Below are 12,143 nucleotides of genomic sequence, written 5' to 3'. Positions count from 1 at the left end.
AATTGTCTTGAAATGTATCAGTCCAAAGTCAGGCCTAGTGAAAACTGTTTCCTAGTCAACACTCTGTAGCTTCCCACCCTGAAATGCAATCATTTTAGGGAAACAACTGTATTCTTTTTTTCCTTAATGCCCTCCAAATAGAGTCACCAGCAAAAGCAAAAAAGCAAGAATGCAAAGGGCCAAGCTGAAATTGTCAGACTCAGGCCCAAGGGAGATCTACCCATAAGGAAAGCCTCGAGAACAACATTAGGCTTTAGAGACCCAAAGACCCACTAAGGACCAAGAACTTACAAGTAACCACTCCGTCAGGGGTCCCCAGGCTCCCCACATCATATTTCCTTCTTTCTGTCTTTGTGCACATTTGTCTTTTCAGACATGGCCTTACAAACTGGGGGTTTCGAGGTAATTTCCTAAAGCCATGTGGTTGATGCCCCATACAGCAGGAAATAAGGGGTGGGAAGACAGAGACCATGGAATAAGGCAACTCTCCCGTGATCGGAGCCTAGAGGCAAATGTTGGATGCCCTACGGAATCTCATTAAGACACTTGGGCTCCCCTCACCCCTAAATCTGTCCCCTTGCCTTACCCCCCAGGGGGGCTTTTTCACTTACTAGCTTCAAGTAATGAAGAAATGAAGGGAATTCTCCGACCTTCGGGTGGAGGGAGGGTGGCAGCTGCAACATTTGGGAGGAGAGGAGATGCCTGGCTTCACAGGTGATTGAGGAGAGATTACAAAGCCTTCTCTGAATCAGTCACTGACACCATCAAGAAGACAGTAACAATTGTCATCCTAAAGGACCATTTCTCTCTTTGTCAGGATGAAGGAAACCCAGGACCAACAGGGATTTTCGAAGAGATCCGAAGCATAGACAGAGGAGACAAATACGTTCCACAGACAGGCACCGCGGGTCACCCACTTCTTCTAACTGATCTGGGGAGGGGGTGTCGAAAGTTTCCCCTGTTTTGAGTCCCAAATCTGCCTTTTCTTAAAACAAATCCAAACCCCAAAACGCCCTAGGAAAATTCCCTCACCCCTTCTTTCTATTGGGGAGGCCCACACATCCTTAAACCTGGTGTACACCAGGCAGGAGGGAACATTTGGGCATTGACCATCTGCCGAACCCTTCCAACTCCCACTCGACAAGTTCGGTGAGGGGCCAGCCCCGCCAGCTTGGGCTACGATGGGATGGGCTCCAGGCTTCGTTGGCAGGCTGCAGGGGGAAACCCGAAGGGGGAGCGAGAAGATAACACTTTTCCCTTACCAGTCCAGCACTTTTGTTTACCTTTTTCAGGCAAGGAGGAGGCTGTGGGCTAAGGAAAGAAGGGACGAGAGAGAGACGCTAAAGGGCATAGTTGCCAATCTGGATTTCTGCAGGCCCCCGAGACCACAGGCAAGGTCTCAGCATGCTTCTTTGGGGATCCGGAGGAGCCAGCCAGGCTTCCCCTGAAGCAAGAAAGGACAAGGGCCAGACACTCCGTGGGAGCCTGAGGAGATTCTGAATTGGGGAAGGGGGCTGCTTTGGGTGGTCGGAAAGTGAGGGGTGTGCACTGGTGCCCTTCTGTCCCCACCCCACACAAACACAGAGTAGAGAGGACAATCGTAGTTGCCCAGTAACATGGATAGATCAGAGCTTCGAGCTTGAAAGGAGCTACAGGATTGGGGTGCCAGGCAAACCCTGCAACCAACAGCCTCTTCCCCGGGAGAGGAAACTGTATGTGCCAGCTGGAATGTGGGTGAGTGAGGGAGCGGGAGGCATGGGTGTGGTGGTGAAGACAGGCACAGCCGAGGGTTTGCTACAGAGTCCGGAGGAGGCCTGCTGGCTGGGCGGGATGGTGGTGGTGGTGGTGATGGAAAGGATGGAAAGAATGAATGAAGGAAGGAAGGAAGGAAGGAAGGAAGGAAGGAAGGAAGGAAGGAAGGAAGGAAGGAAGGAAGGAAGGAAGGAAGGAAGGAAGGAAGGAAGGGAGCGAGCCCCTCAAGTTTCACTTACCGCATGTCTCCGTAAGCCCCCGAGTAGCCCTCCATCCAAGGACCCAGCTCGCTCTTGACACAGCCCGGGCCCGGATAGGGCACCCTGCTCACCACGCCGCTGGGGTACCACACCTCCGCAGGAGGGAAGTCGGCCTCTTGGCCCGCCAGCCCCTGAGCTGCCCGGTAGCCGTAGGGGGCTACGGGGGCTGGCTCACCGGCTGCGGAGGCGCCACCGCACTGCCCATACATCTGACTCTCCTCCGAGGCGAAGAGATTATGCCAGGAGGAGGAAGAGGAAGAAGACGAGGAAGAAGACGAGGCAGCTGCAGCTGCGGCGGCGGCAGCGGCTGCTGCAGCGGCTGCGGCAGCGGACGGAGAGCCCGAACCCGGGCCCGCGGCGGCGGCTCCACTGTGGCCCAGGTTGGCCATGTCCCCGTAGCGGCACTGAGCCGCGGCCGCGGCCCAGGTGCTGCCATAGTCCAGCGGGTTCTCCAGCTTGACGCGGGCGTGCTGGTGGTGTGGAGGCGGCGGTGGGGGCGGCGGCCCGGTCAGGGACAGCTGAAAGTTGAAGTAATCACGGTTCTGGTAGGTGGTCACTTCGTCGAGGGGGCCGGCTTTGTACAGGGTCAGAGCGGACTGCATCTCAAGCGCTCCGGCGCCCGCAACCTCCCCACCGCCGCCGCCGCCGCCGCTGCCCCCGCAGCAGCCCAGGCTCTCACCGTCCAGTGCCTTGGCGTAGGTGCCCTTGAAAGCCGCGTACTCCGCGGCTTCTTCGGCGCCCTTAGCCGAGCAGTCGTCCAGCAGAGAGCCCTTGCAGTCGGTCAGTGGGGCACAGGGAGGCGCAGGGCGCGACGCCGACGGGCCCCCCAACAGCTGGGCGTACATGCAGTCTCCGCGCAGTTGGTCGCTGGCACTCAGGTGTTCGAGAGCCTCCACGCCTAAGCCCATGGACGCGGACACGGCTTTGCACAGCTCTTTGGCGCTGTCCGAGATGGTCGATGTAACCCCCAGGTAGTTGTCTTTGGAGGAGGCGGAGCCCCCGACTCCTTCCCGCGCCCGGATGCCGCTGCCTCCATCAGCCGCCACCGCTGCCTCCTGCTGCTGCTGCTGCAGGAGCTGCATGGTACCGGCCTCCGCCAGGATGTCCTTCAGGTCGGCAGAGCAGCTGCTCAAGCCCGGAAAGCTGGGGCCCAGCAGGGACAGAGTGGACGGGGCAGCTGAGTCATCGTCGTCTGGCGCTGCCGCCGCCACCACCACGACTGCCTGCTGCTGCAGCCCCTTGCCGGCGGACGCGGTCGGTCCAGGCTCCGGGACGCAACCGTTCTCCGGGCAGCCCTCGGCCGAAGACTGGGAAGGTTGCGATGGAGAGTCCTCCTCCAGAGCCAGGTAGCCGGCCGGGCCTCGGCTCGGGGTACAGGGAGAGCCATCGTCGGGCGCCTGATGCTGTCCCGGTGGCTGCGGCTGCCGTGGGCTGCTTTGCTGATGCTGAGGCTGGTGGGGTGCCTGCTGTTGTTGGTGGTGCTGGTGGTGCTGCTGGTGGTGGTGGTGCTGCTGCAGACGAGCGCCGGGGGGTGCTGCGCCCGCGACTGCACCGGGGTGCCGGGCGCCCGGGTTCTGGATCACTTCGCGCACGCTCTGGAACAGGTTCTGGAAACGCTCCCCGAAAGGTTTTGGCCGGCGGCCGGGGATAGACCCTCCCCAAGCCCAGCTGCACTTCCATGGTCTCCGCTGCTCTGGGACTCCTTCAGCGGTCCCTTCCCCGGCCCAGTCCGGCTGCTCTGAGGCTGGCTCGGTTCGCAGAGTTCTTCAGTGGGCGCCTCTGCGGCAGTTGCGGCTACTGCCCACCTGCGGGAACCTCCAGGGGAGGAAACTTGCAGAGGCCACCATGCACGAGCCCGCTCAGCGGCCAGAAATAGCTCTGGCTGTGTGAGTGTGTGTGCGTGTGTATGTGTGCGTGCGTGCGTGTGTGTGTGTGTGTATGTGTGTAGATGTGTGTGTCTGTGAGGTTCTTCTCCCGGGCGCACGCGGGGGACTCCCGAGTCTGCCCTCCTCAGTTGACAGTCCCTGGGCACTCGGTTGTGTGCAAGAGATGCTCAGTTGTTGCAGAAGCAAAACAAAAACACTCCCCCTCTGCACACACAGGCACCCCCCAACAGCCCCAAGGCCCCCAGGCTCCTGGCAAAGTCTGAGCCCACGGAAGCAGGTGCCAGCCGGTGCTGGCTCTCTACACTACTGGGGCGAGCTGCGGCTGCTGGCTCATCTTTTGATCTCTGGCCCCGAGCTCCCGGGGTGAAGGGGCAGAGGGAGGAGGCGAGGCGGGGAGGAGGCGAGGCCAGGCCAGGCGAGGCGAGGCCGGGGGACGCTGGCGAGGAGCGGGGAGGAGGGGTAGGACGCGGGGGAAGGCGGGGGGAGGGGATGAGCTGGAGGGGGCCCGCCCTGCGCCGGCCGGCGGGCTGGCTGGCTGGCTAGCCAAGTCCCGGGTCGGGTCCCCCAGTTAGGCTCGCGGTGTCCGGGAGCCCGGCTCCCGCTCCGACTCGGCTCGGGCTGCGCTGCCTGCGTGCAGCTCGCCTGCCCGGCGCTAACTCGCTCTGCCTCCCTTCTTTCCTTCTTTCCTTCCTTCCTTCTTTCTTGCCTCCCTTCTTTCCTTCCTTCCCTCGCTCCTCTCTCGCAGCCAAAGGGAGTTACCTCTCTGCAAACTCGGGCTGGGGGCGGCCGCCGGCAGAGGTGACCGACCGGGCGCTCACCGCGATTAGGAGGCGGTGGCGGCTGGTGAGTGGGAGCACCGAGCCTGCAGTCGGTCCTCCCTCCCCGGCACTTTGCTCGCTTCCTCCGAGGTCTCCGACGCTTTGCTCAAACTTCACCGAAGACGAAAGGGCAGCTCCCGGGCGTCACCGCCGCCCCTGCCGCCGCCGCTGCACTGCAAGAGGCGTTGGCCGAGACCGGAGCTGGGTGGAGGGGAGGGGACGGGGCGGGCGGGAGTGCGGGGAGGGGGGAGGGGGTGGAAGACTCCACGGGCCGTGGCCCCCGGTGCTCCTGCCTGGTGAGCCCGCCTGCCTGCCTGCCTGCCTCACGCCAGGTTTGCTTTTCTGCTAGCTGCTGCCGTTTCTTCCTCCTCCTCTTCTCCCTCCTCCTCTTCTCCCTCCTCCTCTTCTCCCTCCTTCTCCTCCCTCTCCTCTTTCTTCTTCTTCTTCTCCTCCTCCTCCTCTTCCTCCTCCTCCTCCTCCTCCTCCTCCTCCTCCTTCTTCTTCTTCTTCTTCTTCTTCTTCTTCTTCTTCTTCTTCTTCTTCTTCTTCTTCTTCTTCTTCTTCTTCTTCTTTTCCTTCTATTCCTCCTCCTTCTCCTCTTCCTCTTCCTCTTTCTCCTTCTCCTTCTAGTCACCCGGCAAGCTGGCTCCGCAGGAGCTCAGAGGGGAAACTGGGAGGTTGGGAGCAAATGCAACAGTTTGTTAGCTGGGTCTAGCCCCCGCCAGGCCAGCCTCCCTCTCCTCTTCTCTCTTCCCCTCGCTTCCTTCTAGTCTCCCCTCCTCTCCCGAGCACAAAGACTGAGACACAGGGGAGCAACAAGTGATAGCCGCGACCGCTCGCCCTCTGACCTTCTTAGCTCTAGCCTTCCTCCTAGGTTGGGGGGTGGGATGTGGTGCCGGGAGGGTGCTGCAGTCTCGGAAGGACCCAAGGAGAAACCTCTGCTTTGGCCGGGGCTGGGGGTCTGGAAGCGCAAATCTGGCCGCTCCACTCAGGACCTCTGACTCCCACGCCCTATGACCCCTAGGCGAGCAAGCCCTTGGCCTTGTTGTTTGAACTGAGCCGGCGCTGGGTCGGCGACAGCTAGGGTAGCACTTAGATGGGGCGGGGGAGGGGAGGGGGGAGAAGGAGGGGAAGCAAACGAAAGCGCAGCAAAGTGCAACGCTCTACCTGGAACCCGTGAGATACACAACTTATGGCTGGATTGAACCTCAGTGAGGGGAGTCCTTCTCTCCTGAGGAGCCTAGACCTATAAGACTCTTGAGCAGTCCCCATCCCCCCCTCCAAACTCCGCTTAGACAAACGCCCGTAAGTGCGAAGCATGTAAAGATCCGATGAGTAAATGATACTGATGATCATGATTTCCCTATCTATAGGGCTTTGCCTCTTCCAAAGGACTTTCCTTTAACTATTCCCATTTTCTAGGTGAGGAGATAGGCTCAGAGGGGCAAGATGCTTTCTCCAGGGTCACTGTCTTAATGCTCTGCTTTGGAACTTGGCTCTCCGGGTTCCAAGAGAGTCCTGCTCTCACAAACAGCAAAATCAGAAATTGACCAGCCCTAGGATTGCGACCAGGGCTAGCCGGCCGATTTCAGAAAGGAGTTTTGCCAGAGCATGAGAACGAAAAAGTGCTTTTGTATAAACTGAGTTCACTAATTACGACCCTTCTAGGGACCAAAACCTGTCTGTGACACTTGGCGAAAGCCAAGGTGTACCAATTACCATGCATTTTTTCTAGGGGCTAAGACGTCTGTGTATTGGATGGCGGAGGGAAGCACAGCCAGCCTTTAAGCCAGCAGGGGGCCCTGATTTTCATTATCTTTTACTCTCACTTTATCTCCTTGAAGGAGGCAGGATCTGGCTGCCCCAGGGCAGTTGGGCATTGGTTCCAGGGTCTACTTTCCACTTTTTGCAGTTTTCCAAAGGGGAGGGGAGAGCACTGGACTGCCGCCCCTGGACCATTGCCTGGGGAGAAGACTGGCATCATGGGAATTTGCCTGTATTGCTATGTGGAGGTGGACCAGTCAATTCAATTCAACAAACATTATGAAGAGCCTATTCTGTTCAAAGCCCTGAAAAATAGGGGAATGTAACCATTTAGACAAGACTGAACGCCTGCTCTCATAGATTGTGAAGTATTTCCGGAAGATACTCGATAGATAACCATAATAGACAAGAGTATCTGATGGCATTTGTGACAGGAGGGGATCTGGGAAGACTTTCCAGAAGAAGAGACCATTTATTTGAGCGAGGCTTGAAAACAGCAAGAAATAGATGAACTTTGGCTTGGAGGAAGTGTGGTAGATGTAGATTTAAAGCTGGATTAGCACTTCAGAGGTCATGTGATCCAACCTCTTCATTTTACAAATGGGGAAACTAAAGCCCAGAAAGGTTAACTTGTCCAGAGTCACACGTGGGGTCCCAGATCTAGAGGTGGGAGGAACGTTAGAGGCCACCTAGTCATTTTACAGGGAACAAAACTAAGGCACAAAGAGGTGAACAGGTGCCCAGGGTCACACAGTTGGATTACTTCTAGATTATTTGGAATCTATGTTAATGTTCTCCAGCCTAGCACTACATAGGCTAGAATCATTCATTCCCTAAGCAATGGGAATCTATAAAATATGTGGTTTGATATTGCATATTACATTGAGGAAAAACTACATGGGGCTTTTCAGGTCCTAAGGAATGAGCTTCCCTCCCCTTTGAGGGCAGAACCTGACTTTATTTTTTTAATGATTATTTATTTTTAGCATTCTGACAGGGACTGTCTTTTGCCTTTCTTTGTATCCTTAACAGTTAGCAGAGTGCCTGGCACACAGTAGGTTCTTAACAAATGTTTACTGGCTGACTGTAGATTTGGGAGAACATCCCTTCAGTTGTTAAGGACTGTCACTATCTAGTGTGGTAAAACCTCACAGAGCCTCATTTAGGGGCAGCAGGAGATGCCAGCTTCATGGTACGTTAGAGATAAGTGATTTAAACCTATCCATTCTTCCAGAAGAGGAAAGCCTAGTGGGATCAGAGGCCTTTGCTAGGCCAGGCCAGGCAGTCAAGAGCCAAAGCTGTATTTGGATCCAGGCCTTGGAGCTCCCAACCCAATATGCTTATCTTGATGTCACACAAATGATAATATAGCCACATTCTCGGTTATCCACTGACACGGAAGGATGAGGAGTGTGTGTATGTGTGTGTGTGTGTGTGTGTGTGTGTGTGTGTGTGTGTGTGTGTGTGTGTGTGTGTGTGAGGGAGGGAGGAGGAGCTGAAGTACAGAGAAGATTTGCATGTTATTTGGACACTTATTTTACCCTCTCTCTTCAGCAAACCTCCATGGGGGACTGCATCAAATGCAATGAGTTTCACATCTTTACCTTTACATCCCTCCTCTCCCTCCCCATTCCCCTCAACTAGCACATACACCCAAACACAGTAGAGTACTCAAGAATAAAGAAAGGTGGTGCAAGCAGGGAGCTGAAGGGACTTAGAGGAGAAGCAAAATGTCAGGAGAAATCTATCAAGTGAGCAGTCAGTCCTCAAGTAACTGATAGTCTGGCTAATAGCCACATTAGAAACTACCACCACCCTCACTGCAATTTTCCCTGTCTGTTGGGTCTCAGACCATTAATCTTAGTCCCTTAACTCTATGAGAGTGGGGAAGGAGCTACTCAAAAGAACGTTGAAACAAGCTGGAAGAGACCTTAAAATGTAGAACACTGGACCTGAATGGGGACTGGATCAACCATTTCACTTATCTAGGGAATCCCAGATGAGAAAACTCCTACCCCCAATACAAGTAACTACTGCAATGTTTGGTCTCAGAGGGTTGTCTTATAGAGGGTAAGTACGTGCCCAGAAGCAATAGCCACTATGGGCCAAAGGTGAGCCAGAGAGGGATAGGAGTAAGATGGCTCTGTGAGCTCTGACTGCCTTAGAACCAGAAAGAATTTGGTTCAGATCTCAACCCAACTGGGGCCAGACAGGTCACTAAAGCATTGTCCATGTTATAAGAACCCAGGAAAGAGCCTTGGTGCTCATGAAATCTAACCGCTTCATTTAATAAGTGAAGTGAGTATGTGTGTCTTGTCTTCATGTGTCTGTGTCTGTGTCTGTGTGTTTTGCCCAAACTCATCCAATTAGACCTGAAAATAAGTTATCCCCACCACACACTTGCACAAAGGCCCTTGCTTATTTATTCACCCCTCCTTTTTACACACACACACACACACACACACACACACACACACACACACTTAAAAGTATCTGCTCTAATCGTATTGAATGCAGTAGTATACAACTCACCCAGAACTTCGTCTTTGTAGGAAAGACGGGGCACTTTTATTTCGGAAGGGGAATGACAGATTAAAGCATCAACTTTAGATAAGGTAGAGTGGGAAGTGTCTGGAGCAGAGTATGAATCCCAGGTAACAAGGCTACCAATTGTTGTTTCTAAAAGAGAAAACAACCACCACCACCCTCTCTCGCGTTGTTTCTGGAAAAAGAAAAAAAAAAAGATTGGTTCCTCAAATTAACATGGTAGAGGCTTTAGAAAGTCACAGCTGGAGAGATGTTAGAAGAGGGAATTCCCAGATGGGAGGGACCTTAGAACATGGAATGTCTGAACTGGTGGGGACTTTAAAGCATAGAATGTCAGAGCTGGGAAGGATATTAGAACTGAATGTCAGAGGTGGGTGGATTCTTAAAATATGAGATCTCAGAGCTGAGAAGGGCCTTAGAACATAAAATAGAACAAGAATATGGATCTAGGAAGAGACCTTAGAACACAGAATATTAGAAACGGGTGGGACCTTAGAACAATGGACCTTGTTTAGCATAGTATGTCAGAACTCAAAGGGTCTTCCAAATGTAGAATGTCAGATCTGGGAATGACTCTTAGAACAGAGTGTCAGAGCTGAGAATGCCCTCAGAACAATGGTGGCAAATACTCTGAGGCCATAAGTGATCCACAACATTCCTGAGTGCTACCCAAACCGGATGAAAATGTAAATAGGAAATATTTAAGAAAATAAATAAAATATAATAGAACATAGATAATGTTAATATGTGGTTTTCTAAGTCAATATAAGGCTGGAAGGGATCCTTATGTGCTATTAGTGGCCCCCGTTTCTAATTGACTTGAACACTCGTTTTACAATATAGGTCATCAGAGCTGGGAGGAATCTTAAAACAGGGAAGCAATGAACTTCAATCCCCTCATTGTCCACATCTAGTTACTAGTGGAACCAAGAAATGTCCTACACAAAAATCCAGCTTCACCCAGTTACAGAGCCTGGGTAATGTAGTTGGAGTGACAGATTTTTGCTAGGAATTTCAGGGCCCTCTTCTTATAAGTATTCTTACAGTCTTTTCTGAACAAGAAAAGTTTAACTCCCTACCTATCAAAGGCAGAATGAGCTGCCCTTTTGGAAAATATTGGCCATGAGATTTCTATGGACAGCCTCTGCCTGCCCCTGTCTAGGAGTCTGGTTTCTGGGCTTATCTCACTTTTTTTAAAAAAAAATATATATTTATTTATGTATTTATTTTAAAGAAATTTCCCCAGTTACATGTAAAAATAGTTTTTAACATTCCTTTTTAAAACCTGAAGTTCCAAATTCTCTCCCTTCCTCCCTCCCCACCTCCCACCCCCATTGAGAAGGCAAGCTGTTTCATATAGGTTATACATGTATAGTCCCCTCATTTCTGTCTTTATGAAGGTTTGGGGTAGTTTTTTAAAAGAACGAGGCTTCAGTAATAAGTTGAGAAATGCAATGGAAAGAAAAACCCTCAGCAGATGAGAAAGACAAATTGTCTCAGTTCTCAATGAATCAGTAGAGGTGTACTTTTAGTCTGTTTCAGAGTCCCTCCCCTTTGGTTAGAGGATTGAAGAATCATCTTATAGGGGACTGCTTATATAGGTGTAAAGGTGAGACTTGTTGAGCAAATCAGTCAACTGTCTCCATTTAAAGAAAGTGATACAAGGTAAGAACTTCCTTCTTTAGCATTTATTCAATCAAATATTTTAGACCAGGAGTTCTTAATCTGGGATCCATGGACACACAAGACAGGATCTGTGATTTCAGGGGTTCTGTGAACTCAGATCGGACCCTCATGATTGTGCTTCCCGTTATAAATGTCAGTTGATTACCAATAACTTAGCTTTCAGAAAGGGGTATTTACTAAGGTGCAACAGTTAGAAAAATTGGTACCAATCATCCCCTGAAAAATCTGTGGTATACTTTTCCACTAGGATATTCAGGGGAATATACTGGGGCGCGAGGGTTCAGGCTTTGAGGGCTCACGCTTTGATAAAAGTCCTTTTCTCTGATGTCTGAGGTGCTCGAGGGGCTCCCCTTAGGCAGAGTATAGTTTTTCTACTGGACTCCTAGAGGAGCAGTGAATCTGTCTTCCCCAATCACATCCAGCCCATTCTCCGATCCAGATGCAGATGCTGCCACTAGTGTCTGCTGTCCTGAGGGATGATGCTAGAATAACAATGGGACTATGGGAGTTCAAAATCCTCTGGATATTTGGAAGTTTAAAAAGTCGTCTCCTCAGCCAAGAAGAAGGCAGGCAGGAGACCCAGGACAAGATCAAAGAATCAAAGAATGTTGAATAACATTTAGGAAACATTTCAATACGCCACCACCGCCCCAATCCTGGAAGAGCTTGTGTCCTACTAATATCAGTACTAGAGAGGCTCTTAGAATATAGAACGCAGAATGTCAGAGCTGGAGGAGACCCTAGAACCTAGAATACAAAATGTCAGAGACCAATGCAACCTTAGAACATAACTACAGAAAAAAGCAGAGCTGGTGGGGTTCTTAGAACAGGAAATGTAAATTTGGAAAGGACTTTAGAACACAGAACATTAAAAGACAGAAGCAACTTTAGGATGTAGAATATTATGGCTGAAGGAGACCTTAGGGAAAATAAAATCTAGCATTTTCATCTAATAGGAAAGAAAATTGCAGCCCTAAGAGAGGGAATTGCTCAATGTTACACAACACTTCCATGTCAGATACAGGACTAGAACCATTTCTCCTGACTTTTCTTTTTCACCAGTGTTCTTTCTATGTGGCATTCATTCAAAAATATTTAACAACCAGCTCTCTGGAAATATATGTGTGTGTGTATAAACATATACATACATACATATATATATATATATATATGCCTGATACATTTTCAGTTTCATCTGCATCATTCATATTTTCTCCATCCCTTTCTCAAATTTGGACAACTCAACACAATCAATCACTCTTTGATATGTAATGTTTACCAATTTCCAAGGCGTTAAAGAAACTTCAAATTCAACAATAGGCTGCATCCTTAATACTTGAACATGAGTTAACCTGCAACATAACGGAATCAGATTTATGGTCTCAAAAGGTAGTCCATGGAGGAGTGAGGGAAGAATCACAGGAAACTTT

The 12,143-nt window shown here is 51.4% G+C and overlaps 1 protein-coding gene across 1 annotated transcript in view; it reads right to left on the bottom strand.

Moving 5' to 3' along the window:
• The window catches only part of AR (androgen receptor), a 221,200-nt gene extending 216,051 nt beyond the window's left edge, over nucleotides 1-5,149 (bottom strand). Inside the window, 2 exon segments of the mRNA XM_072626320.1 lie at nucleotides 1,992-3,625; nucleotides 3,627-5,149. Of these exon segments, the coding sequence (XP_072482421.1) occupies nucleotides 1,992-3,625; nucleotides 3,627-3,692 (1,700 nt within the window). The 5' untranslated portion in view covers nucleotides 3,693-5,149.
• Between the last annotated feature and the right edge of the window lie 6,994 nt (nucleotides 5,150-12,143).

The sequence above is a fragment of the Notamacropus eugenii genome, chromosome X (assembly GCF_028372415.1).
Source record: "Notamacropus eugenii isolate mMacEug1 chromosome X, mMacEug1.pri_v2, whole genome shotgun sequence".
NCBI classification, from domain to species: domain Eukaryota; kingdom Metazoa; phylum Chordata; class Mammalia; order Diprotodontia; family Macropodidae; genus Notamacropus; species Notamacropus eugenii.
This window is presented reverse-complemented; position numbering and strand designations above follow the sequence as displayed.